Below are 27,987 nucleotides of genomic sequence, written 5' to 3' on the forward strand. Positions count from 1 at the left end.
CCTCTCCAGTCTATCCTTAATTCAGCAGCCAGGGTTGTCCATCTGGCTAATCGTTACTAGGACGTGTCCGCCCTTCACCAGTCATTACACTGGCTGCCCATTCATTACAGGATACAATTCAAAGTACTTGTTCTCACCCACAAAGCTCTTCACAGTGCAGCACCCTCTTACATCTCCTCTCTCATTTCTGTCTATCGGCCTAGCCGACCGCTGCGCTCTGCAAACGACTTTCGACTAACCTCTGCACTAATCCGTACCTCCCACTCCCGACTCCAAGACTTCTCCCGTGCTGCACCAATCCTCTGGAATGCTCTACCCCAAGATATTAGGACCATCCACAACTTGCATAGTTTTAGGCGCTCGCTCAAAACTCATTTGTTCAGAGCGGCCTATCACGTTCCCTAATCAGTCATTTTATGCTTGTGTGTGTGTAGCCCATTCACTATCTCCATCTATCCCCCACCCCCTGAAGATGGCTGGACCATCATTGTAAATACATCATTGTAAATACACACCTGTACTTTGTATCTCCCCCACCTCATTGTAGATTGTAAGCTCTCACGAGCAGGGTCGTCTTATTTTGCTTTATTACTGTATTGTTAACATTGTTACCTATGACTGTTGTGTTTGAAACTGTTAATCTGTAAAGCGCTACGGAATATGTTGGCGCTATATAAATAAAGATTATTATTATTATTATTATTCCGTGTCTGTCCTCCGGCGCTCTGCTTTCCTCTGCACCGGTCAGCCGGAAAGTAGAGCGGTGACGTCACCGCTGTGCTTTACAGCTGGCCGGCGCTCACAGCCAGTGCAGGAAAGCACAGCGCCGGAGGACAGACACGGAAGGTAAGTATGTAGTGTTTTTTTTTTTTACGTTTACGCTGGTAACCAGGGAAAACATCGGGTTACTAAGCGCGGCCCTGCGCTTAGTAACCCGATGTTTACCCTGGTTACCAGTGAAGACATCGCTGAATCGGCGTCACACACGCCGATTCAGCGATGTCTGCAGGGAGTCCAGCGACGAAATATAGTGCTGGACTTTCTGCAGCGACCAACGATCTCCCAGCAGGGGCCTGATCGTTGGTTGCTGTCACACATAACGATTTCCTTAACGATATCGTTGCTACGTCACAAAAAGCAACGATATCGTTAACGATATCGTTATGTGTGACGGTACCTTAAGTATGAAGGGCACAGATAAGGTGGTAGACTGAGATAAGGGATGAGATTTAGGATGGTGCTACACTTTGCAAGTGAGAGCGTTAAGTTTATATTGGACTCTAGTGGATCGACAACCAGTGCAATGGCTGGCATAGGGTAGAAGAATCGATATAGTGGTTGGAAGGGAATGTGATCCTGGCTGCTGCATTGAGGATAGATTGGAGAGCGCAGTGTTTAGTAAGAGGGAGACCGATTAGTAGAGAGTTCTAATAGTCCTGACGAGAAGGAATAAGAGTAACGGTTGGAGTTGTTAGGGCTAGCGGAACGCACCAAATAATAAGATAGGTAGAATAAGGTGCGTTCGCAGCCCGGGGTCCACCGTGCAGAGATGGAACCTGCTGCCAAGTAATGATGGACTATATGGTGGTACAATGTGAATACACACGGGTTAACTTCACCCTGTATGAAGGAAGCGAACCCTGTTAAGTCACAGGGCCGCGGTACCGCACACAAGAGCACAAGCAAGGAGTCTCCGAGCTCAGTCCTAAGACTTGGGATCTGAGTCTGTGAAGACTACTTGCGGTCGACACCGCAACTGGGGTGTCAGCATAACCAAAATAATAACAAAGGAATGCACGAGAGTGCGTGCGGTGCCGCACTGGCGAACGCCACTAACCACCCAGGCTTGGGTCAGGAAAGCACTGTGAAAGCGCACTGCGCCGCACTGACGGACACAGCAACTAGACGCTGTATTAGTGTGTGATGTGCTGTTGGATAAGTCGTGCGCTAGATAGCAAACATACACCTTCCGCAAACAGTCATCCCATAGGGAGGTTTATTTAAAGAGCGACTTTCTCTCACAACACACACATGTTTACAAATGTACACTAGCGCATGGCCGTGCGGCCATGCGAGCCTTAAATAGCTGCAGCACGTACAGGACACTTCAAAGAAGGACCAATGGAATTGCTGCAGTACCAGAGCATGTGACCCTAGATCTCCACTGAGAGATCTTGCCCTGGGCATGCTTAGTGTGCAAAGCAGAACTTAGTCCAAATACCTGCAGGACCTTCCGTGAGAAGGACCAATGGAAGTCGCTGCAGTACCTGAGCATGTGACCCAAGATCTTCATTGAGAGATCTTGCCCTGGGCATGCTCAGTGTGTGCAAAGTAGGACTTAGTCCCAGAAGCGTCTGCTCGCCGCTGCCCAGCACTGGCTTCAATGGCAGAAGCTGGAAAAGCAGCAGTAACCCTATGCACAGAGTGAGACTGAGCAAGACGCTGGGACCGACGTCTGAGCAGACTCCACTGCGGCTGGAGAAGAATGGGAGACTGCAGCAGAGATGGTTCGAGATTCCCCCTGTGCAGAGGCGGGAACTCGACACCTAACATTACCCCCCTCCTAGGGCCCCCCCCCCTTGGACCTCGCTACGCTCGAAGGCATCAATGAGCTGTGGAGCTCGAATGTGTTCAGCAGGCTCCCAGGACCTGTCCTCTGGGCCATAACCCTTCCAATCCACTAAATAGAATTTTTTGCCACGTACCACCTTGCACCCCAAAATAGCATTCACCTCGTAATCGTCCGTAGACGAACCCGATGTCCCGGCAGATGACTCGGAAAACCGGGAAATGTATACGGGTTTCAAGAGGGACACATGAAAGGTGTCGGTGATACCCAGGCGTGGAGGAAGGGCCAGACGGTAGACCACAGGATTAATCTGTTCGAGGACCTTGAAGGGACCCAAGTAGCGAGGTGTAAACTTAGTGGACTCAACACGCAGCCTGATGTTACGGGCGGAGAACCACACTAAGTTGCCAGGAGCAAAGGTCGGAGCGGGGCACCGATGAGCATTGGCGGAGGACCTCATTCTCTCCTTGGAGGCCCGAATGGCATCCTGAGTCCAGTCTCAAATGTCCCGTGCCTCCACAGCCCAGTCTGCCACCCTCGAGTCGGCGGAAGACACGGGCATGGGCACAGGGACACGCGGATGCTGGCGTAATTTAGGAGGAATGGAGTCTGACCGGTGGAGTTGGCTACGGCATTGTTAAGCGCAAACTCTGCCCACGGTAGCAAGGATGCCCAGTCATCCTGCCTGGCAGAAACAAAATGTCGCAAATATGTGACACATAAATACATCCACAGGTGTGTCGCTAATTAAATCAGATGTTGCCAAAAAATTGAAGCTTCCAAACACATGACATCATCATATGGGCAGTCCAGAATTGTTTAAAGGCACAGTAATCTTACTGTATGTTAACTTTTGACCTTGCAGTAAGTAATAAATGTGCCTTAAAACATTCTCTATCTTATTTTTCTGGCATTTGGCAAATATTAATAACTATGGTAATCCTAATTGACTTAAAATGGGAAAGGTATATTTTGATTTCATGTCAGATATTGAGAAAGACGTATGTATGTGTCTTTATATATAATGTATGCAAACTTTTGGTTTTAACTGTAGGGGATATGAGCTAGCGAGTGATCGACTGTGGGGAATGAAGGAAAGATCTGAGACAAACATGAACCCAAGACAGTGAACGTGCTGATGGAGACTAATGGCAGAACCACATGTGGAAATGGCAATATTTGATTAGACATCTTTGTAAAGGAAGGAAACACAATGTGTTCAGTTTTTGACAGATTCATTTTTAGATGGAAAGACAATCACTTGTGTTTTGTAAAAATGCGTAAGTGATGTCAGGAGACAATGTGTATAATTGGGTGTCATCCTGATAGAGATAGTACTGAAAACCAAAACTACTGATTGCTTGTCCTATAGTGGCAATATATAAGGAGAAAAGGAGGAGGCCAAAAACCGATCCTTGAGGAACATTGATGGGGAAGAGAAGAGGAAGAGGAGCCAGCAAAAGATACAGTGAGAAAGCGGTCAGAGAGGTAGGAGGAGAACCAGCATAGAACAGTGTCCTAGAGGCCGATAGAGCGGAGCGTAGTGAGGAGGAGCTGGTGATCCACAGTGTTAGATGCTGAAGAGAGATCCAGGAGAATCAGCAGGGATCATTAGGATTAGCAGTTAGTAGATCTCATAGATGTTTTTCATATTTCATGTAAGTGAATAAGGAGCTTTTTAGTATTCGCACTGATAAATGGTACTGAGTTCCTTATAGCACACAGATAAGCTGCTAGGTAAGAAAGAATAGTCTTTAATTAATTAAAGGGAATAATATTACCTATTGAATACATCAGGTTTTTATGAGCATGTGCAAAGGTCATTGTGAAATCAGGGATAGCAGGGAGAGCTGTGACATTGCCTATTGTGGTTGGTGGATCTTTTGTTATCAGCTGAGTATAGAGTTGTCACTAGTCATTGTAATCCTGCCTCTGATGATATAGAGTCTGTTTCAAACTGTTCCTGTAAGCACAGGAAGTATGAGGCTAAAAAAGCCCCAGTGGCCAGTGTGAAAATTGCAAGATTACTTTTGTTTTATTTTAAATAAAGATCTTAATAGTAAAAAGAAAAAAAGTAACACAAACAGTAGGTCATTCTGGTCATTTTCTGATGATAGCTTCCCTATAAGTGAATTATTTTTAGGTGAAAAACTAGACACAGCTGAAGCATTACGTTTTCATAAAAGGGAGACCCTTTTTCTAATCATAATTATTATTATTATTATTTATTTATATAGCACCATTAATTCCATGGTGCTGTACTTGAGAAGGGGTTACATCAAAATGCAAATATCACTTACAGTAAACAAAATTAACAATGACGGACGGATACAGAGGGGAGAGGACCCTGCCCTTGCGGGCTTACATTCTACAGGATTATGGGGAAGGAGACAGTAGGTCGAGGGTTGCAGTAGCTCAAATCGTGTTGAGGTGGCCGTGTGGTCGTTACAGGCTGTAAGCGTCTTTGAAGAGATGGGTTTTCAGGTTTCTTTTGAAGAATCCAAATGTGGTGGATAACCGGACATGTTGGGGCACAGAATTCCAGAGGATGGGGGATATTCGGGAGAAGTCTTGGAGGCGATTGGGTGAGGAGCGAATAAGCGTGGAGGAGAGGAGGAGGTATTGGGAAGACCGGAAATTACGTGAGGGAAGATATTGAGATATTAGTTTGGAAATATACGGAGGAGAAAGGTTATGGATGGCTTTGTAGGTCAGTGTTAGTAGTTTAAACTGCATACGCTGGAAAATTGGGAGCCAGTGAAGGGATTTGCAAAGAGGGGAAGCAGGAGTGTAGCGAGGAGAGAGATTAATTAGTTGGTCAGCAGAGTTAAGGATGGACTGGACGGGTGCGAGAGTGTCAGAAGGTAGGCCACAGAGAAGGATGTTGCAGTAGTCGAGGTGGGAGATGACTAGGGCATGCACAAGCATTTGTGTAGAGTGAGGGTTGAGGAAAGGACGGATTCTGAAAATATTTTTGAGCTGGAGGCGACAGGAGTTGGCAAAAGCTTGTAGTGCGGTTTTAAGGACAGGGCAGAGTCCAGAGTTACTCCGAGACAGTGGATTTTGGGGACAGGGGAAAGTGTGATTTCATTTATTTTGATAGATAGATCAGGTAGGGAAGATATGCGAGATGGAGGAAAGACAATTGGCTCAGATTTGTCCACATTGAGCTTGAGGAAGCAAGAGGAGAAGAAGGACGATATGGCTGATAGACACTCCGTTATTCTGGAGAGCAGAGAGGTGACATCTGGGCCAGAGAGGTAGATCTGAGTGTCATCAGCATATAGATGGTACTGGAAGCCATAGGACCTTATGAGTTGTCCCAGGCCGAGTGTATAAATTGAGAAGAGTAATGGCCCAAGGACAGAGCCTTGAGGGACACCAACAGAGAGGGGGCGAGATGAAGAGGTGGTATGGGAGTAGGAAATGCTAAGGCTATGTGCACACATCAGGATTTCTGGCAGAAATTTTCCTGACAAAAACCGGACATTTCTGCCAGAAATCCAGATGCGTTTTTACCACGATTTTACCACGTTTTTAATGTATTTTTTGTGCGTTTTTTCCCAACTGCATAGAATTGCGGGAAAAACGCGGAAAATCCGCAAAATTAATGAACATGCTGCCTTTTTTACCGCAATGCGTTTTTTTCACAGAAAAAAATGCACCATGTGCACAAAACATGCATAATGCATTCTAAATGATAGAATGTATAATATATGCATTTTTAATGAGTTTTTATAGTGTTTTTATCGCAAAAAAATGCGGGAAAAAAACACGAAAAAACCTGATCTTGTGCACATAGCCTTAATGTGCGGTTGGTAAGGTGTGAGGAGATCCAAGATAGGGCAAGGTCTTTGACCCCAAAGGAAGAGAGGATCTGTAGTAGGAGGCTGTGGTCAACTGTGTCGAAGGCAGAGGACAGGTCTAGAAGGAGGAGTATAAAGAATTGTCCGTTAGCTTTGGCTGTAAGTAAGTCGTTAGTAATTTTAGTCAGAGCAGTCTCAGTGGAATGGTGGGGACGGAAGCCAGACTGTAGGTTGTTGAAGAGAGATATAGATACAAAGTGAGAGGAAAGTTCAGCATGGACGTACTGCTCAAGGAGTTTGGATGCAAATGGGAGCAAAGATATGGGGCGATAGCTGGACTTAGCACTTGGGTCTAGGGATGGCTTTTTGAGGATAGGTGTGATTGTGGCATGTTTGAAAGCAGTGGGGAAGGTACCAGAAGTTAGTGATAGGTTGAAGAGATGGGTTAGGGATGGGATTAGTGTGGTGGTGAGGTTGGGGAGGAGGTGGGATGGGATGGGGTCAAGTGCACAAGTGGTGAGGTGTGATTTTGAGAGAAGATGAGCAATTAATTAATTAATGAATTAATTAATGCCTATAATTAATTGATTGATGTGACGTGTCCTCTCTTTGATAAATAGGTTTGTACTATAATATTGTACAGCGCTCCACAGAGATCGCCATTACTCTTATCAGTTGTTGTCCCCAATGAGGGTCACAACCTTAAATCTGCCTCTCACTCACCTACACACTAGGACCAATGAGCTTACCCGTATGCTTTTTAGAATATGGAAAAAAGTGGAGAGCCTCGAGGGAACCCGTGCAAGCCTACAAGGAGAACATAGCAACTTAAGTCCCATTTACACAGGTTTTGCGTACATGTTTTGTGTTTTCTTATTTGCTACTATTATAGTCTATAAATTGAACATAAACGACATATTTAAGATATCAGCTATTGCCCTATATGGGAAGGATGTCAAAGTTATCTCTGGACAGCCGGACAACTCCCATTATAAATTAAACCTATAGAGACCACCAGAGTATAACGCCCCAAAAATATATTTCAAGGTACACATAATAGTGAAAAAGTGTATATACGGTAGCTTTATTAAATAATACAAAAAGCCATAAAATATCAGTAGAATGATGGATAGTTGGTGATGATGACACAATAAACAGACATAGCGGTATCATATAAATCAGTATTAGCACTTAATAGCAAAAAAGACTTACCGTATATACTCGAGTATAAGCCGAGATTTTCAGCCCAAAAAAATGGGCTGAAAGTGCCCCTCTCAGCTTATACTCGAGTCATGGTCGACGGAGGGGTCGGCGGGTGAGGGGGAGCAATGACGGTCACATACTCACCTGCTCCAGGCGCTCCTGACGCGGTCCCTGCATGTCCCATGGTCTCCGGCTTGGGAAACTTGTGTTTTTCTCTCATATGAGAAAAATGGATGACACACATGAATGGTAAAAAAAATCCATCCACAAGGACTAAAAATGTATACAGTTGGATCCACTATACTGATAAAAGTGATGTAGAAAACGAACAGGGCCCAATTCAGGGAATACACTTGGCCGAATTCTAACCTAGGCTCCTAGTGATGTAGGGTGGAGCGCCACTGACTGGCCGAGCTGCTACCAATATACACCGTTATTGAACTGGTCTGTACTTTTTGTTGCAAGAAAATCTAAAGAGGAATTGTTGATTTCCACAGCTGTATAATTATTATCCTTTCCTCGGATCACTCCTTGGCCTACATAAGAAAGTAAAGCAGAACATAGAAGATCAGAAGAGATTTATGCTTAAACGTTTCACGAATCAACGATTGGATTTCAATGCAAATAATATCACAGGATTCATCGATGCATATCTTCTGAAGCAGGAACAGGTGCGTTAATGGTGCATATGTTGCCCTCATTTTCCATTGTAAGATCAAAAAGGGTGTGATATCAATTATTCTGGGAACATCTGAGGATTTTACAATCTACTTAGTCACGGTTGGTTTTAGGTGACGTGTGACCCTGTGGCCGAAAGTAAAAGTGAGATGGTAAATGCTGAACTATTTATACCAACAACACACAATCATATTCAGTCAGCATAGAAGGTCTTGTGCTGAGAGCAGAGCAGAGGCACCGATGTTTGGGCACTGCTAGGGTTCAATTTTTGGATTTTAAGATGCACCACAGGTTTAGGCAACATAAGTTCTACCAATCAAAACTGTCCTGGCAGTATAAAAAAGTGCGTGTGAGGTCAATGTCACAATTGTTAATGACCTGCAGGGCAGAATAGGGAGGCAATTGTTAGTGTTTCTCCTCAGTGTGTCTTATAAATCCAATCCAAGACCAATGTCTTCTCTTATTGGACTTGTTCACTTTTCCCATCTTTTTCACGTGGCTAAGACCGCTATGAAGACTTCTTCCAGCCACAATTTGTGTCTGCAGAGTTATGTTCACTGATATTTTGCATCCTTGATCTGTATTCGTGCCCTTAGGTCCAAAAGTCTCTTACCCTGAGTAACTATTATGCATCTTTGTAGAGGGAGTTGCCCAGGACCCTCTTCCTCATGCCAGCACTGTAGTCAGTAATTGTACTCGCATCACTGCCTTCGCATATAATACAACTAGGAAATCAGAGCTGACACTCTCCCATGAGTCCCCCTGTGCGTCTGACATCTCAGTGCAGCGGGCGCAATTATGTCATTGCAATGCGCCCTCTGTATTGATATATGCAGAGGATCTGATGACACCATGAAGAGACCTGAACAGTGTTGGGAACGGGCAAAAGTGAGTACTGTTGAGGAATTCACTGTGGGTGCATTATACTGTGTTTCGGGGGACTATTGTTTGCATTGCACTTTATTTTTCAAGGTTTTTTATCATTTGTTATCAGAAATTTAAATTAGGCCATTGAGCCATATGTTTTTTCCGAGATCACATCTCCGAAGACCTTCAGTTTATCCCGACAGACCTTTCAGACAAGCGAAGCATATTTGTAAAGTTTTTAGACATTTCTTGAAACAATTGGGGCTCCATTTAACAATCTCCTTCTAAAACTAATCAATAACAGGATTGTGAATCTGCAACCATGGAAGCCTCAGTACCAACCCAGCAGGTAAATCATCCAACACAAAACAGGAGATGGATTCAGAGTGAAGTGCTCCCACTTGGAGAGTGAAATCCACCTTTACTCTCTTGACAATATTCCGGGCTAAAGTGTCCTGTCAAGGGTGAATATTTGAATGGGCCTTTCTAAACTGATTGTCCTTAACTCTAAATTGAAAACCAGTCCGGAATCAATAAAGCTAGCAGCAGACCCAAAGTCAATGAACACCAATATTGATAACACCTGGTTCTCAAAAGATAACACTGTATTTATCAGTACTTTACCAGAGTAAGATTTTGTCTATGTGTTTTTTTCACAACACGAAGACTGTCAACGCTAACCTCCAATGGATCCACCTTCGGCAAATGGACCTGCTGCAGGGAAGTATGACGGATAGCCTACTGTTCAACACATCTCTCACAGATTCTACAGTCCATTTGTATGGCCTGGGTCATGGCTTTTTCCAGAGAACAAGGGGCTTCATGAAGAACCAGAGTCCTTAAATGTTTCGGAAAAGCCCTTTGAGGAATTGGCTCCTGAGATCTGCATAATTCCACAGAACTTCAGTGGACCACTGCTGGAACTTAGTACAGTAGTCCTCAACTGTGTGACCTCTCTGTGCCGAGTTCATGATCTTAGTCATATATCAGTCCTAAACTGTCAAAAAAGGCATCAACAGAGAACTGTTCTGGGGCTTGAGGGGACAATGAAAATGCCCTGTTCTGAGGACACCTTCTCAGTAGGGACATAGTTATTCCCACTCCTCCCTGATGACCGGATGCACATGGTAAAAAATAACTGACAGCTTTCCCTAAATGCCCTGGTCTTTCTCTCCTGAAAATTAATCAAAGAGGGTTATTACAGGTTCGAGAGAGATCAACTGTGCATCAGAGGGTATTGATGTCACAGCCCATGCCGTCAGTGGATGGCTGTAAGTGGTCTTCAACAAATTAATTATCTGATCCTACAATTGGCATTGTGATGATTTTGGAAATTAAGAACACCAGGAGGATAGTAGATCAGAACAGAAGGTGGTAAAAAGATGGATGGCTAGAACAAGGTCAGACAATGAAAGATTTACAAACAGAACTCAAGGCACAGAGAGACAAACCACACTTAGCTGAATGTACTGTACGTTAGGAAGATGTCTGGCAGTAACAGCCCAGTAAAGTAGCCTGGCAATCACCTGGCACTTTGAACACCTGGAAGCAGCCTGCGCCTCCCAGTCTCAGATTGGACAGTCGAGCTGTCAATCAACACAATGACAGCTCAGCACGCCCCTGTACAAGATTGGACGGCTGAGCTGTCAATAACTGCATCCCAGACACACTGAGGGGTGCAACCGTAACATTTCCTTAAAACTTCCCATTCAGAAAGCTATAGTCATGAGAACATTACTGTGACAAACTTAGTATTTCAGGCAAAAAAAATGTTAAGAAAAAGGGGACGGTGAGTACCAAATAACAAAAAGAATCAGATGATAATTACCTGGGAACAAGCTGATTATTGTAACATGGGGAATATTCATGTTATGTAATTTTAGGAAGCAACGAAAGCTCAGACATATTTTAATGAAGAAAATCTACTTATTTCTGTCCTGGATCTCTTCGCTGCTGGAACTGAAACCACATCTACAACAGTCCGGTGGGGAATATTATTGATGATGAAATATCCGGAGATTCAAAGTAATTCTTGATATATTTTTAAAAGTTATATAAGACCGTAAATGAACAGCTACAATTAGGGATGAGCGAAACGGGTCGGCCATTTTCAGAAGTCGCCGACTTTTGGCAAAGTCGGGTTTCATGAAACCCGACCCGACCCCTGTGTGGGGTCGGCCATGAGATCGGCGATCTTCTGAATCTGGTATCGGAATTCCGATACCGAGTTCCGATATGTTTGCAATATCGGAAATCGGTATCGGAATCCATATTTGAGTGTAAAATAAAGAATTAAAATAAAAAATATTGCTATACTCACCCTCTGACGCGCCCTGGTACTAATTGGCAGCCTTCCTTCCTTAGAATCAGCGCGTGAAAGACCTTAGATGACGTCACGGCTTGTGATTGGTCGCGCGACCACCCATGTGACCGCTCACGCGACCAATCACAAGCCGCGACGTCACCGAAGGTCCTTCAAGCACTGATTCTTAGGAAGGAAGGCTGCCGGAAAGAAGCAAGGCGCGTCCGAGGGTGAGTATAGCAATATTTTTTATTTTAATTCTTTATTTTACACTTAAATATGGATCCCAAGGCCTGAAGGAGAGTTTCCTCTCCTTCAGACCCTGGGAACCATTAGAAACTCAATGCACTGCATTGGGTTTCGTGTTTCGGCCGACCCCGACCCCGACTTTTCTATAGGATCGGCGACTTTTGAGAAAGTCGGGTTTCGTGAAACCCGACCCGATCCTATAAAAGTAAAAGTCGCTCAACCCTAGCCAAGTCACCTTTTTCTGAAGGCTACCACTTTACCCAGATTTTCTGTTATTTATTCACTTTTGCATCATATTCTATTTACTGGTGGTGTGTGAACATGATCATACAGACTTGTTCACTGTGCAAGTAGCCCATGTGTTCCTGTTATCATATTCTATTTACTGTATAATGGCCGTCTTTTTGATGACCGCCCCTGTAGAAGTCAATTTTTAATTGCAATTTTACTATAATTGTATGAACAAATTATCAATTATGTTGAAGTAATTCTAGTGTATATTTTTGCATTTATTGCATGTTTTATATTTTCTAATGTTCTAGCATGATGCTGACACTCAACCTAGACCGGGACATGTGATTTTTGCCAGAATGTGACATTTAGATTGCACCTAAAATATATTTTTTCATAGCCAATAAAAATCAGCAGTCCAATAGAGAATGAATGGAGCCGCAGTGCCCATGCTTTATCTCAACTCTATTTAAAGATAACCTGTCATGTTCTCAAACACTATTAACATGCAGATGCAAGGTTAATCCGCAGGTTAATAACATTTCACTGCATTGAAAGCTCAGCTACTGTGAGGAAATTTAATTTATTCCTCTCTGCAGCCTCTGGCTTTCAGTCATAGTGGGGCAGCAAACGCGGCTTCAGTCAAAGGTCAGTACATAGTGAGCATCAGTGGTAACCACGCCCTAGCACTGACTGACCATACAAATCATAACAAAAGCCTATAATATATTAATTAAATACATTGGCATTGTTGTGCAAGTACAAAAGGTAATGAAATATGTTTTCCTTTGCTTTATAGAGAAGGTACAGGAGGAAATTAAAACACATATCAAACCTGGACAACTGCCGACAGTTGAAGATCGGAAGAAAATGCCCTATACTGATGCAGTAATACATGAAATACAAAGGTTTGGAAATATTCTCCCATTGAGCGGTGTGCACTCAACTTCAACTGATGTCTATTTGCGGGGTTACCTGATCCCAAAAGTGAGTTTATGTATAAAAAAGTCCTTATGCTCAAGTACTGTAAGCATTTACCTATTAGTAAAAGGGACTGCTATGGGGTTCACAGCCATCCAAATTATCTCACAATTTTTAAATTTAAATAATAAAAAAATATTTGCTGATTTATTGTTCCCAGGATACAGAGGTTATTCCATTCCTGACATCAGTTCTCTTTGACAAAACTCAGTGGAAAACTCCCTATGATTTCAATCCTAATCACTTCTTAGATGAAAATGGGAAATTCGTCCGACCTGATGCATTTATGCCATTCTCAGTAGGTAAGCAATGAGGAGCATTAAGATGAAAAATAAAATCATTTTACATGTCACCTACCTGACAAAACACTACCCAACAGAATGACTATATTTTAACAAGGAATAATATGTATGTTTTCTAAATCTCATATTTTATCTTCCAAAAAGTTTAAAAATGTGCTATGGGCTTATTAAGATGCTCAGTATATGAATGAGCACTTTATTTTTTTTTTGCAACATAGCCTAGAGCAATAATAATAATTGTATTTATTCAATGCCAACATATTATACAGCATTTTACAAAAAGGCTATGTGCCCACAATCTGGAACTATCAGCACTTTGGAATCAGCCTATGTTCACTGCGTCCTAAGCGCTGCCTTTTATTGAACGCAGGTAAATCCTCATGCGGACTTAGCGCATTCAATATATTATATTGATTTAATTTTTCTTGTGGAGACATCTTGAAGACGTTCCCCATGTCAGTGTCCATGGATGATGCGCAGGCGTACATGCATGTATAGTATAAGCTTGGGCTGGCCTGGATGCGAAACGTCCTGAAGCCATGAAAAAGAACCATTCAGTTAACAATTCTTTCCAGGGGGGTCTGGGAAAGTTTTGTGACTTTCTTGAGGTCTCCATTTTTTTTCTAGGACCCTCGCCGTCATTTAGAGAGATTTGAAAAGTATGCATTATTTCCAATTTATTTAATTACTACAAGTGTTAGACCAGAGTCACACTACCTTACAATATGGCCGACTGTCATGCGCTAAGACATTGCATAGTACTCAGCCCAGTGTTACTCTATGGGGTAGCTCACACCTGCGATTATTTTCTCATGCCAAATCGGCATGCGAGAACAAGTCTATGAGTGCCAGTGACACAATTCACAGCACTCGTTAAATGCCGACGCCTGCAGCGGAGGAGATGGAGAAAATAATTCCTCTACCTCCTCCACACCTGTGCTTCGATCCTCTCTGTGCAAGGGGATCCAAGCACAGTAGCATGACACTCGGCTCCTGCTTGCAGCAGAGCAGGAGCAGAGGTTCCTTAGCATATCGCATCCGGTGATCTCGCATCCGATGCCATACGCTAGTGTGACTCCGGCCTTAGAGTCAAAATCTACTTTTAACATCAAATTGTTAACTCACTAATCCCATTTCTACAGGAAGAAGAGCTTGTGCTGGGGAGGCCTTGGCCAAGATGGAACTTTTCCTGTTTTTTACTGGACTTCTTCAAGCATTTACTTTCTATCCCCCTCCAGGAGTTTCCAGAGAAGACCTCAGTCTCAAGCCTGTCGTTGGATTCACATTAGTGCCCACACCATACATGACTTGTGCGAAGCCAAACTATTAGTTTGGAGTGAAAAACAGAGACAACACAGAGACTGATTTTTTTGTTTGATTATATTTTAATATATTTAATTTTCTATTTTAAAAAAATCTCATTTTCAAATCTCTTTAGTTGAAAGCTGTGGAATAAATCTTGCAATTGCCTCCAATTATCTTAATTGAATTTTAAGCTAAAGGATTTTTTTTTAGTTTTTGAAAATGCTGATAGGATTTTTTTGATTGGTGCGAAACCATATACACATTACGCTAAAGTTGAACAAACATCTAATGTGTATAGGGACCCCCTGACTTTTCTCCAACTAATGAAGTCAGAAAGGACGCTCAGTCATTATCAAGTTAATTGCTGTAAGCCTTTCTCCAGTTTTGCCATTAAACATTTACAAACCAAGAGTGCACATATTTTGGAATGTCAGTAGAGATGGTTATTAGTCGATTGAGGCTGATCTTTTCCTAGGTTTATCGGCACTTATAGATCACTAATCAGGGTCTTTCGGCCATTCCCCATCCCGTTGACTGACAACAATGCAATTATTCAGAAGAGGGAAGTCCTAAAAACGATCATTACACCCAATGGCATAAGACATAAAACAGAGGAAAGTACTCTAGGGGTCTTCCAGCGATAGTGAATAATTGTAATTGCTGCTGTTATTATTGCACACACATGCAGGGAAATAATGCACTGGTATATACAGGGTGGGCCATTTATATGGATACACCTAAATAAAATGGAAATGTTTGGTGATATCAACTTCATGTGTGTGGCACATTAGTATATGGGAGGGGGAAAACTTTTCTCAAGGTGGGTGGTGACCATGGCAGCCATTTTGAAGTTGGCCATTTTGGATCCAATGTTATTTTTTTCAATGGGAAGTGGGTCATGTGACACATCAAACTTATTGAGAATTTCACAAGAAAAACAATGGTGTGCTTGGTTTTAACATAACTTTATTCTTTCATGAGTTATTTACAAGTTTATGACCACTTATAAAATGTGTTCAAAGTGCTGCCCATTGTGTTGGATTGTCAATGCAACCCTTTTGTCCCACTCTTGACACACTGATAGCAACACCACAGAAGAAATGCTAGCACAGGCTTCAAATATCGGTTGTTTCAGGTGCTGCATATCTCGTGATGCAGAGATACATATCTACACTGTGGGCCATTTATATGGATACACCTAAATAAAATGGTAATGGTTGGTGATATCAACTTCCTGTTTGTGGCACAATAGTATATGGGAGGAGGAGAACTTTTCAAGATGTGTGGTGACCACGGTGGCCATTTTGAAGTTGACCATTTTGGATCCAACTTTATTTTTTCCAATGGGAAAAGGGTCATATGACACATCAAACTTATTGAGAATTTCACAAGAAAAACAATGCTGTGCTTGGTTTTAATGTATCTTTATTCTTTTATGAGTTATTTACAAGTTTCTCTTTGTTTACAGCCATTGACATGTCACAGAGGATAACACGTGAGGAGTGGATAGAAGTTGTGTTGATGTCTGGTGAACGCAGTACAGGGGTCATTGCAGCAGATTTCAATGCAAGACACCCTACGCAAGAAAACTGTCACCATTCCCATGTTATTTAGGTGTATCCAAATAAATGGGCCACCCAAAAAAAGTTTGCCTCATCACTGAACATAATGTTTGTTAGGTGTCGAGTTTCCGCCTCTGCACAGGGGGAGTCTCAAACCATCTCCACTGCGATCTCCCATTCTTTCTCCAGCCCCAGTGGAGTCTGCTCAGCGGAGACAACGGTCCCAGCATCTAGCTCAGGCTGAATACTGGACAACTAATTACTACTGCCCATCCAGGTTCTGTCGTTGTAGCCAGTAATTTCCAGCTGCGAGCAGGTCTTTCTGAGACTAAGTCTTGCTTTTCACATGCTGAGCATGCCCATGGGACGACCTCCCATTGGAGGTCGGGGGTTACATGCTCAGGTCCTGTTGCGGCTCCTATTGTTCCATCTGGAAGGTCTTGTAGCACTGCCGCTATAAAAGGTTCGCATGGCCGCTTGGCCATGCACTAGTGTACACTTGTGAACGTGTGCATGTTGATGAGACAAAGTCGCTCTTTAATTATCCCCTCCCTTGTGTTTGACTGCTTGTGAAAGGTGGATGATTGCTATCTAGCGCCCGACTTGTTATCAGCACTAGAACACACGAAACAGTGTCTGTTTGCTGTGACCGCCAATGTGGCGCCGTGCGCTATCACAGTGCTTTCCTAAGCCAAGTCTGAGTGGTTAGTGGCATCCGCCAGTGCGGCACTGCACGCACTCCCGTGCATATTAATTATTATTTCTGTTACTATGACACCCCAGTTGCGGTGTCGAGCACAAGAGGTCTAGTTGTACTCTATCCTGAGTCTTCGGGTAGAGTTCTGTGACTCCTTGCTTGCGCTCCTTGTGCGGTACCGCAGCCCTGTGACGTAACAGGGTTCACCTTCTTCATAATGGGTGAAGTTAACCCATGTGTGAATCCATATTATACCGCCATATATTCCGTCATTACTTAGCAGCAGGTTCCATCTCTTCACGGTGGACCCCGGGTTGCGAACGCACCTTACACTATCTTTCTAATTATTTGGTGCGTTCCGATAGCCCTAAGAATGTTCTGTTTAAACTGAGGGTACTTTTCCAATTTTTGTTTTGCCCATTCTGCAAATTCAGAGCGCCAATCTGGGTCATCCTCATGGAGATGCTGCAGCAGCTGGATTTTGTAAGACTGCTATTTGTAAGTAGCTAATATCCACCGAAGAGATGTTCGACTGATGCCAGATCGGCATGTTGAATATGCAGAATGGGCAAAATAAAATTGGAACCGGACCCTCAATGACAGAACATTATGTTCAGTGATGACTCTGATGAGGCAAACTTTTTTGAGTGGCCCATTTATATGGATACACCTAAATAACATTGGAATGGTGACAGTTTTCTTGCGTAGGGTGTCTTGCATTGAAATCTGCTGCAATGACTCGAGTAATGCGTTTACCATACATCAACACTCTTAGGGCTAGCGGAACGCACTGAGTAAATATAGATATTTTATTGTTATAGATGCGTTCGCAGCCCAGGGTCCACCGTGTAGGAGAACCTGCTGCTAGCAAACGGCGGCACTATATGGCAGTATGAACTAGCTCTGTTATTTCACAGAGTAGTTGTGAAAGCAAAGCACTGCGCCCTGTTAGACTTCACAGAGGCACAGGCTAACTACCCAACTGAGAGCAGTCAGTGGTCATGCATTCACACAAAACTCCTCGCCGGAGGTGCCAGCATTCTAGGGGCTAGTTGCAGCCGGGTCCCTAAACACAATCTTACATGACCACACTGGTGCACAGAACATAACTTAGAAAGATACTAGCGCATGACCGTGCGGCCATGCAAGCTTTAAAGGGACACTGTCACCTGAATTTGGAGGGAACAATCTTCAGCCATGGAGGCGGGGTTTTCGGGTGTTTGATTCACCCTTTCCTTACCCGCTGGCTGCATGCTGGCTGCAATATTGGATTGAAGTTAATTCTCTGTCCTCCATAGTACACGCCTGCGCAAGGCAAGATTGCCTTGTGCAGGCGTGTACTACGGAGGACAGAGAATGAACTTTAATCCAATATTGCAGCCAGTGGGTAAGGAAAGGGTGAATCAAACACCCGAAAACCCCGCCTCCATGGCTGAAGATTGTTCCCTCCAAATTCAGGTGACAGTGTCCCTTTAAATAGTTGCAGCACGTACAGGACCTTCCTAGAAGGACCAATGAGAGGCTGCCACAGAGCCTGAGCACCTACAAGACCTTCCTGAACATGTGACCCTCGATCTCCACTGAGAGATCTTACTCTGGGCATGCTCAGAACGAGAAATGCAGGACTTAGTCCTAGAAGCATCTGCTCACCGCTGCCCAGCACTGGCTTTAATGGCAGAAGCAGGAAAAGCATCAGTAACTCTTTGTACAGAGTCAGACTGAGCAAGACACTGGGACTGACGTCTCCGCTGAGCAGGCTCCACTGCAGCAGGAGAAGAATGGGAGACTGCAGCGGAGATGGCCCGAGATTCCCCCTGTGCAGAGGCGGGAACTCGACCCCTAACATTATCACCCCCTAGGGCCCCCCCTTGGGCCTCGCTACGCTCGAAGGCGGCAATGAGCTGCGGAGCCTGAATGTGCTCAGCAGGCTCTCAGGACCTATCCTCAGGACCGTAACCCTTCCAGTCCACCAAATAAAATTTTTTGCCACGTACCACCTTGCACCCCAAAATAGCATTCACCTCGTAATCGTCTGTAGATGAACTCGATGCCCCGGCAGATGACTCAGAAAACCGGGACATGTACAGTTAGGTCCATATATATTTGGACAGAGACAACATTTTTCTAATTTTGGTTATAGACATTACCACAATGAATTTTAAACAAAACAATTCAGATGCAGTTGAAGTTCAGACTTTCAGCTTTCATATGAGGGTATCCGCATTTAAATTGGATGAAGGGTTTAAGAGTTTTAACTCCTTAACATGTGCTACCCTGTTTTTAAAGGGACCAAAAGTAATTGGACAATTGACTCCAGGGCTATTTCATGGACAGGTGTGGGCAATCCCTTCATTATGTCATTCTCAATTAAGCAGATAAATGGCCGGGAGTTGATTTGAGGTATGGTGCTTGCATTTGGAAGGTTTTGCTGTGAAGTAAACATCTGGTCAAAAGAGCTCTCCATGCAGGTAAAACAAGCCATCCTTAAGCTGCGAAAACAGAAAAAACCCATCCGAGAAATTGCTACAATATTAGCATCCTGAGAAAGAAAAAAAAAGCACTGGTGAATTCATCAATGCAAAAAGACCTGGGCGCCCACGGAAGACAACAGTGGTGGATGATCACAGAATAATCTCCATGGTGAAGAGAAACCCCTTCACAACAGCCAACCAAGTGAACAACACTCTCCAGGAGGTCGGTGTATCAATATCCAAATCTACCATAAAGAGAAGACTGCATGAAAGTAAATACAGAGGGTTCACTGCACGGTGCAAGCCCCTAATAAGCATCAAGAATAAAAAGGCTAAACTGGACTTTGCTAAAAACATCTAAAAAAGCCAGCACAGTTCTGGAAGAACATTCTTTGGACAGATGAAACCAAGATCAACTTCTACCAGAATGATGGAAAGAGAAAAGTATGGCAAAGGCGTGGTACAGCTCATGATCCAAAGCATACCACATCATCTGTAAAACTGCAGAGGCAGTGTGATGGCTTGGGCATGCATGGCTTCCAGTGGCACTGGGGCACTAGTGTTTATTGATGATGTGACACTGGACAGAAGCAGCCGAATGAATTCTGAGGTATTTGGAGCCATACTGTGTGCCCAGATCCAGCCAAATGCAGCCAAACTGATTGGTCGTCGTTTCATACTACAGATGGACAATGACCCAAAACATAAAGCCAAAGCAACCCAGGAGTTTATTAAAGCAAAGAAGTGGAATATTCTTGAATGGCCAAGTCAGTCACCTGATCTCAACCCAATTGAGCATGCATTTCACTTGTTAAAGACTAAACTTCAGACAGAAAGGTCCACAAACAAACCAACTGAAAACCACCACAGTGAAGGCCTGGCAGAGCATCAAAAAGGAGTAAACATAGCGTCTGGTGATTTCCATGAGTTCAAGACTTCAGGCAGTCATTGCCAACAAAGGGTTTTAAACCAAGTACTAAAAATGAACATTTGATTTAAAATTATTGAATCTGTCCAATTACTTTTGGTCCCTTTAAAAACAGGGTGGCACAAGTTAGGGAGCTGAAACTCCTTAAACCTTCATCCAATTTTAATGTGGATGCCCTCAAATGAAAGCTGAAAGTCTGAACTTCAACTGCATCTGAATTGTTTTGTTTAAAATTCATTGTGGTAATGTCTATGACCAAAATTAGAAAAATGTTGTCTCTGTCCAAATATATATGGACCTAACTGTATACGGGCTTAAGGAGGGACACATGAAAGGTGTCGGTGATACCAAGGCGTGGAGGAAGGGCTAGACGGTAGACCACAGGACTAACCTGTTCGAGGACCTTGAAGGGACCCAAGTAGCGAGGTGCAAACTTAGAGGACTCAACAAGCAGCCTGATGTTACGGGCGGAGAGCCACTCTAAGTCGCCAGGAGCAAAGGTCGGGGCAGGGCGCCAATGTGCATCAGCGGAGGACCTCATTCTCTCCTTGGAGGCCCGGATGGCATCCTGAGTGCGGTCCCAAATGTCCTGTGCCTCCACTGCCCAGTCTGCCACCCTGGAGTCAGCAGAGGACACGGGCATAGGCACAGGAACCAACGGATGCTAGCCGTAATTAAGGAGGAAAGGAGTCTGACCGGTGGAGTCGGCTACAGCGTTGTTAAGGGCAAACTCTGCCCACGGTAACAAGGATGCCCAGTCATCCTGCCTGGCAGAAACAAAATGTCGTAAATATGTGACCAGAGTCTGATTGGCCCTCTCAACCAACCCATTCGTCTCGGGATGATAAGCCGAGGAGAGATTCAACTCAATACTGAGCAGACGACAAAGCTCTCTCCAGAACCGAGAGGCAAACTTTCCTCGGATCACTCCTTGGCCTACATAAGAAAGTAAAGCAGAACATAGAAGATCAGAAGAGATTTATGCTTAAACGTTTCACGAATCAACGATTGGATTTCAATGCAAATAATATCACAGGATTCATCGATGCATATCTTCTGAAGCAGGAACAGGTGCGTTAATGGTGCATATGTTACCCTCATTTTCCATTGTAAGATCAAAAAGGGTGTGATATCAATTATTCTGGGAACATCTGAGGATTTTACAATCTACTTAGTCACGGTTGGTTTTAGGTGACGTGTGACCCTGTGGCCGAAAGTAAAAGTGAGATGGTAAATGCTGAACTATTTATACCAACAACACACAATCATATTCAGTCAGCATAGAAGGTCTTGTGCTGAGAGCAGAGCAGAGGCACCGATGTTTGGGCACTGCTAGGGTTCAATTTTTGGATTTTAAGATGCACCACAGGTTTAGGCAACATAAGTTCTACCAATCAAAACTGTCCTGGCAGTATAAAAAAGTGCGTGTGAGGTCAATGTCACAATTGTTAATGACCTGCAGGGCAGAATAGGGAGGCAATTGTTAGTGTTTCTCCTCAGTGTGTCTTATAAATCCAATCCAAGACCAATGTCTTCTCTTATTGGACTTGTTCACTTTTCCCATCTTTTTCACGTGGCTTAGACCGCTATGAAGACTTCTTCCAGCCACAATTTGTGTCTGCAGAGTTATGTTCACTGATATTTTGCATCCTTGATCTGTATTCGTGCCCTTAGGTCCAAAAGTCTCTTACCCTGAGTAACTATTATGCATCTTTGTAGAGGGAGTTGCCCAGGACCCCCTTCCTCATGCCAGCCCTGTAGTCAGTAATTGTACTCACATCACTGCCTTCGCATATAATACAACTAGGAAATCAGAGCTGACACTCTCCCATGAGTCCCCCTGTGCGTCTGACATCTCAGTGCAGCGGGCGCAATTATGTCATTGCAATGCGCCCTCTGTATTGATATATGCAGAGGATCTGATGACACCATGAAGAGACCTGAACAGTGTTGGGAACGGGCAAAAGTGAGTACTGTTGAGGAATTCACTGTGGGTGCATTATACTGTGTTTCGGGGGACTATTGTTTGCATCGCACTTTATTTTTCAAGGTTTTTTATCATTTGTTATCAGAAATTTAAATTAGGCCATTGAGCCATATGTTTTTTCCGAGATCACATCTCCGAAGACCTTCAGTTTATCCCGACAGACCTTTCAGACAAGCGAAGCATATTTGTAAAGTTTTTAGACATTTCTTGAAACAATTGGGGCACCATTTAACAATCTCCTTCTAAAACTAATCAATAACAGGATTGTGAATCTGCAACCATGGAAGCCTCAGTACCAACCCAGCAGGTAAATCATCCAACACAAAACAGGAGATGGATTCAGAGTGAAGTGCTGCCACTTGGAGAGTGAAATCCACCTTTACTCTCTTGACAATATTCCGGGCTAAAGTGTCCTGTCAAGGGTGAATATTTGAATGGGCCTTTCTAAACTGATTGTCCTTAACTCTAAATTGAAAACCAGTCTGGAATCAATAAAGCTAGCAGCAGACCCAAAGTCAATGAACACCAATATTGATAACACCTGGTTCTCAAAAGATAACACTGTATTTATCAATACTTTTCCAGAGTAAGATTTTGTCTATGTGTTTTTTTCACAACACGAAGACTGTCAACGCTAACCTCCAATGGATCCACCTTCGGCAAATGGACCTGCTGCAGGGAAGTATGACGGATAGCCTACTGTTCAACACATCTCTCACAGATTCTACAGTCCATTTGTATGGCCTGGGTCATGGCCTTTTCCAGAGAACAAGGGGCTTCATGAAGAACCAGAGTCCTTAAATGTTTCGGAAAAGCCCTTTGAGGAATTGGCTCCTGAGATCTGCATAATTCCACAGAACTTCAGTGGACCACTGCTGGAACTTAGTACAGTAGTCCTCAACTGTGTGACCTCTCTGTGCCGAGTTCATGATCTTAGTCATATATCAGACCTAAACTGTCAAAAAAGGCATCAACAGAGAACTGTTCTGGGGCTTGAGGGGACAATGAAAATGCCCTGTTCTGAGGACACCTTCTCAGTAGGGACATAGTTATTCCCACTCCTCCCCTGATGACCGGATGCACATGGTAAAAAATAACTGACAGCTTTCCCTAAATGCCCTGGTCTTTCTCTCCTGAAAATTAATCAAAGAGGGTTATTACAGGTTCGAGAGAGATCAACTGTGCATCAGAGGGTATTGATGTCACAGCCCATGCTGTCAGTGGACGGCTGTAAGTGGTCTTCAACAAATTAATTATCTGATCCTACAATTGGCATTGTGATGATTTTGGAAATTAAGAACACCAGGAGGATAGTAGATCAGAACAGAAGGTGTTAAAAAGATGGATGGCTAGAACAAGGTCAGACAATGAAAGATTTACAAACAGAACTCAAGGCACAGAGAGACAAACCACACTTAGCTGAATGTACTGTACGTTAGGAAGATGTCTGGCAGGAACAGCCCAGTAAAGTAGCCTGGCAATCACCTGGCACTTTGAACACCTGGAAGCAGCCTGCGCCTCCCAGTCTCAGATTGGACAGTCGAGCTGTCAATCAACACAATGACAGCTCAGCACGCCCCTGTACAAGATTGGACTGCTGAGCTGTCAATAACTGCATCCCAGACACACTGAGGGGTGCAACCGTAACATTTCCTTAAAACTTCCCATTCAGAAAGCTATAGTCATGAGAACATTACTGTGACAAACTTAGTATTTCAGGCAAAAAAAATGTTAAGAAAAAGGGGACGGTGAGTACCAAATAAGAAAAAGAATCAGATGATAATTACCTGGGAACAAGCTGATTATTGTAACATGGGGAATATTCATGTTATGTAATTTTAGGAAGCAACGAAAGCTCAGACATATTTTAATGAAGAAAATCTACTTATTTCTGTCCTGGATCTCTTCGCTGCTGGAACTGAAACCACATCTACAACAGTCCGGTGGGGAATATTATTGATGATGAAGTATCCGGAGATTCAAAGTAATTCTTGATATATTTTTAAAAGTTATATAAGACCGTAAATGAACAGCTACAATTAGGGATGAGCGAAACGGGTCGGCCATTTTCAGAAGTCGCCGACTTTTGGCAAAGTCGGGTTTCATGAAACCCGACCCGACCCCTGTGTGGGGTCGGCCATGAGATCGGCGATCTTCTGAATCTGGTATCGGAATTCCGATACCGAGTTCCGATATGTTTGCAATATCGGAAATCGGTATCGGAATCCATATTTAAGTGTAAAATAAAGAATTAAAATAAAAAATATTGCTATACTCACCCTCTGACGCGCCCTGGTACTAACTGGCAGCCTTGCTTCCTTAGAATCAGCGCGTGAAAGACCTTAGATGACGTCGCGGCTTGTGATTGGTCGCGCGACCGCCCATGTGACCGCTCACGCGACCAATCACAAGCCGCGACGTCACCGAAGGTCCTTCAAGCGCTGATTCTTAGGAAGGAAGGCTGCCGGAAAGAAGCAAGGCGCGTCCGAGGGTGAGTATAGCAATATTTTTTATTTTAATTCTTTATTTTACACTTAAATATGGATCCCAAGGCCTGAAGGAGAGTTTCCTCTCCTTCAGACCCTGGGAACCATTAGAAACTCAATGCACTGCATTGGGTTTCGTGTTTCGGCCGACCCCGACCCCGACTTTTCTATAGGATCGGCGACTTTTGAGAAAGTCGGGTTTCGTGAAACCCGACCCGATCCTATGAAAGTAAAAGTCGCTCAACCCTAGCTACAATCTCTATAGAGCATCAAGTCACCTTTTTCTGAAGGCTACCACTTTACCCAGATTTTCTGTTATTTATTCACTTTTGCATCATATTCTATTTACTGTATAATGGCCGTCTTTTTGATGACCGCCCCTGTAGAAGTCAATTTTTAATTGCAATTCTACTATAATTGTATGAACAAATTATCAATTATGTTGAAGTAATTCTAGTGTATATTTTTTCATTTATTGCATGTTTTATATTTTCTAATGTTCTAGCATGATGCTGACACTCAACCTAGACCGGGACATGTGATTTTTGACAGAATGTGATATTTAGATTGCACCTAAAATATATTTTTTCATAGCCAATAAAAATCAGCAGTCCAATAGAGAATGAATGGAGCCGCAGTGCCCATGCTTTATCTCAACTCTATTTAAAGATAACCTGTCATGTTCTCAAACACTACTAACATGCAGATGCAAGGTTAATCCGCAGGTTAATAACATTTCACTGCATTGAAAGCTCAGCTACTGTGAGGAAATTTAATTTATTCCTCTCTGCAGCCTCTGGCTTTCAGTCATAGTGGGGCAGCAAACGCGGCTTCAGTCAAAGGTCAGTACATAGTGAGCATCAGTGGTAACCACGCCCTAGCACTGACTGACCATACAAATCATAACAAAAGCCTATAATATATTAATTAAATACATTGGCATTGTTGTGCAAGTACAAAAGGTAATGAAATATGTTTTCCTTTGCTTTATAGAGAAGGTACAGGAGGAAATTAAAACACATATCAAACCTGGACAACTGCCGACAGTTGAAGATCGGAAGAAAATGCCCTATACTGATGCAGTAATACATGAAATACAAAGGTTTGGAAATATTCTCCCATTGAGCGGTGTGCACTCAACTTCAACTGATGTCTATTTGCGGGGTTACCTGATCCCAAAAGTGAGTTTATGTATAAAAAAGTCCTTATACTCAAGTACTGTAAGCATTTACCTATTAGTAAAAGGGACTGCTATGGGGTTCACAGCCATCCAAATTATCTCACAATTTTTAAATTTAAATAATAAAAAAAATTTGCTGATTTATTGTTCCCAGGATACAGAGGTTATTCCATTCCTGACATCAGTTCTCTTTGACAAAACTCAATGGAAAACTCCCTATGATTTCAATCCTAATCACTTCTTAGATGAAAATGGGAAATTTGTCCGACCTGATGCATTTATGCCATTCTCAGTAGGTAAGCAATGAGGAGCATTAAGATGAAAAATAAAATCATTTTACATGTTACCTACCTGACAAAACACTACCCAACAGAATGACTATATTTTAACAAGGAATAATATGTATGTTTTCTAAATCTCATATTTTATCTTCCAAAAAGTTTAAAAACGTGCTATGGGCTTATTAAGATGCTCAGTATATGAATGAGCACTTTATTTATTTTTTTGCAACATAGCCTAGAGCAATAATAATAATTGTATTTATTCAATGCCAACATATTATACAGCATTTTACAAAAAGGCTATGTGCCCACAATCTGGAACTATCAGCGCTTTGGAATCAGCGTATGCTCACTGCGTCCTAAGCGCTGCCTTTTATTGAACGCAGGTAAATCCTCATGCGGACTTAGCGCATTCAATATATTATATTGATTTAATTTTTCTTGTGGAGACATCTTGAAGACGTTCCCCATGTCAGTGTCCATGGATGATCCGCAGGTCTACATGCATGTATAGTATAAGCTTGGGCTGGCCTGGATGCAAAACATCCTGAAGCCATGAAGAAGAACCATTCAGTTAACAATTCTTTCCAGGGGGTCTGGGAAAGTTTTGTGACTTTCTTGAGGTCTCCTTTATTTTCTAGGACCCTCGCAGTCATTTAGAGGGATTTGAAAAGTATGCATTATTTCCAATTTATTTCATTACTACAAGTGTTAGACCAGAGTCACACTACCTTACAATATGGCTGACTGTCATGCGCTAATACATTGCATAGTACTCAGCCCAGTGTTACTCTATGGGGTAGCTCACATCTGCGATTATTTTCTCATGCCAAATCGGCATGCGAGAACAAGTCTATGAGTGCCAGTGACACAATTCACAGCACTCGTTAAATGCCGACGCCTGCAGCGGAGGAGATGGAGAAAATAATTCCTCTACCTCCTCCACACCTGTGCTTCGATCCTCTCTGTGCAAGGGGATCGAAGCACAGTAGCATGACACTCGGCTCCTGCTTGCAGCAGAGCAGGAGCAGAGGTTCCTTAGCATATCGCATCTGATGATCTCGCATCCGATGCCATACGCTAGTGTGACTCCGGCCTTAGAGTCAAAATCTACTTTTAACATCAAATTGTTAACTTACTAATCCCTTTTCTACAGGAAGAAGAGCTTGTGCTGGGGAGGCCTTGGCCAAGATGGAACTTTTCCTGTTTTTTACTGGACTTCTTCAAGCATTTACTTTCTATCCCCCTCCAGGAGTTTCCAGAGAAGACCTCAGTCTCAAGCCTGTCGTTGGATTCACATTAGTGCCCACACCATACATGACTTGTGCGAAGCCAAACTATTAGTTTGGAGTGAAAAACAGAGACAACACAAAGACTGATTTTTTTGTTTGATTATATTTTAATATATTTATTTTCTATTTTAAAAAAATCTCATTTTCAAATCTCTTTAGTTGAAAGCTGTGGAATAAATCTTGCAATTGCCTCCAATTATCTTAATTGAATTTTAAGCTAAAGGATTTTTTTTTAGTTTTTGAAAATGCTGATAGGATTTTTTTGATTGGTGCGAAACCATATACACATTACGCTAAAGTTGAACAAACATCTAATGTGTATAGGGACCCCCTGACTTTTCTCCAACTAATGAAGTCAGAAAGGACGCTCAGTCATTATCAAGTTAATTGCTGTAAGCCTTTCTCCAGTTTTGCCATTAAACATTTACAAACCAAGAGTGCACATATTTTGGAATGTCAGTAGAGATGGTTATTAGTCGATTGAGGCTGATCTTTTCCTAGGTTTATCGGCACTTATAGATCACTAATCAGGGTCTTTCGGCCATTCCCCATCCCGTTGACTGACAACAATGCAATTATTCAGAAGAGGGAAGTCCTAAAAACGATCATT

The 27,987-nt window shown here is 43.0% G+C and overlaps 2 protein-coding genes across 3 annotated transcripts in view; both read left to right on the forward strand.

The window, feature by feature from the left end:
- LOC138645174 (cytochrome P450 2K1-like) overlaps nt 1–14,902 on the forward strand; it is an 82,873-nt gene extending 67,971 nt beyond the window's left edge. The window contains exons 5-9 of one of the 2 annotated variants that reach the window (XM_069734273.1): nt 8,076–8,249; nt 11,007–11,148; nt 12,705–12,892; nt 13,047–13,188; nt 14,331–14,658. In XM_069734273.1, coding sequence (XP_069590374.1) covers nt 8,076–8,249; nt 11,007–11,148; nt 12,705–12,892; nt 13,047–13,188; nt 14,331–14,518 — 834 coding nt within the window. In that variant the 3' untranslated portion in view covers nt 14,519–14,658. Of the gene's footprint in view, nt 1–8,075; nt 8,250–11,006; nt 11,149–12,704; nt 12,893–13,046; nt 13,189–14,330 lie in introns of both variants that reach the window. The other variant, XM_069734274.1, reaches the window with a different exon arrangement.
- A 6,168-nt stretch (nt 14,903–21,070) lies between these two features.
- Nucleotides 21,071–27,482, forward strand: LOC138645179 (cytochrome P450 2K6-like). Its single transcript, XM_069734280.1, has 5 exons — nt 21,071–21,222; nt 23,981–24,122; nt 25,618–25,805; nt 25,959–26,100; nt 27,242–27,482. Exons 1-5 carry the CDS (start codon nt 21,133–21,135, stop codon nt 27,427–27,429), a joined length of 750 nt encoding a protein of 249 aa, XP_069590381.1. The 5' UTR covers nt 21,071–21,132; the 3' UTR covers nt 27,430–27,482.
- The last annotated feature ends 505 nt before the right edge of the window (nt 27,483–27,987 follow it).

Source organism: Ranitomeya imitator, chromosome 7, assembly GCF_032444005.1.
Source record: "Ranitomeya imitator isolate aRanImi1 chromosome 7, aRanImi1.pri, whole genome shotgun sequence".
Classification (NCBI taxonomy): Eukaryota; Metazoa; Chordata; class Amphibia; order Anura; family Dendrobatidae; genus Ranitomeya; species Ranitomeya imitator.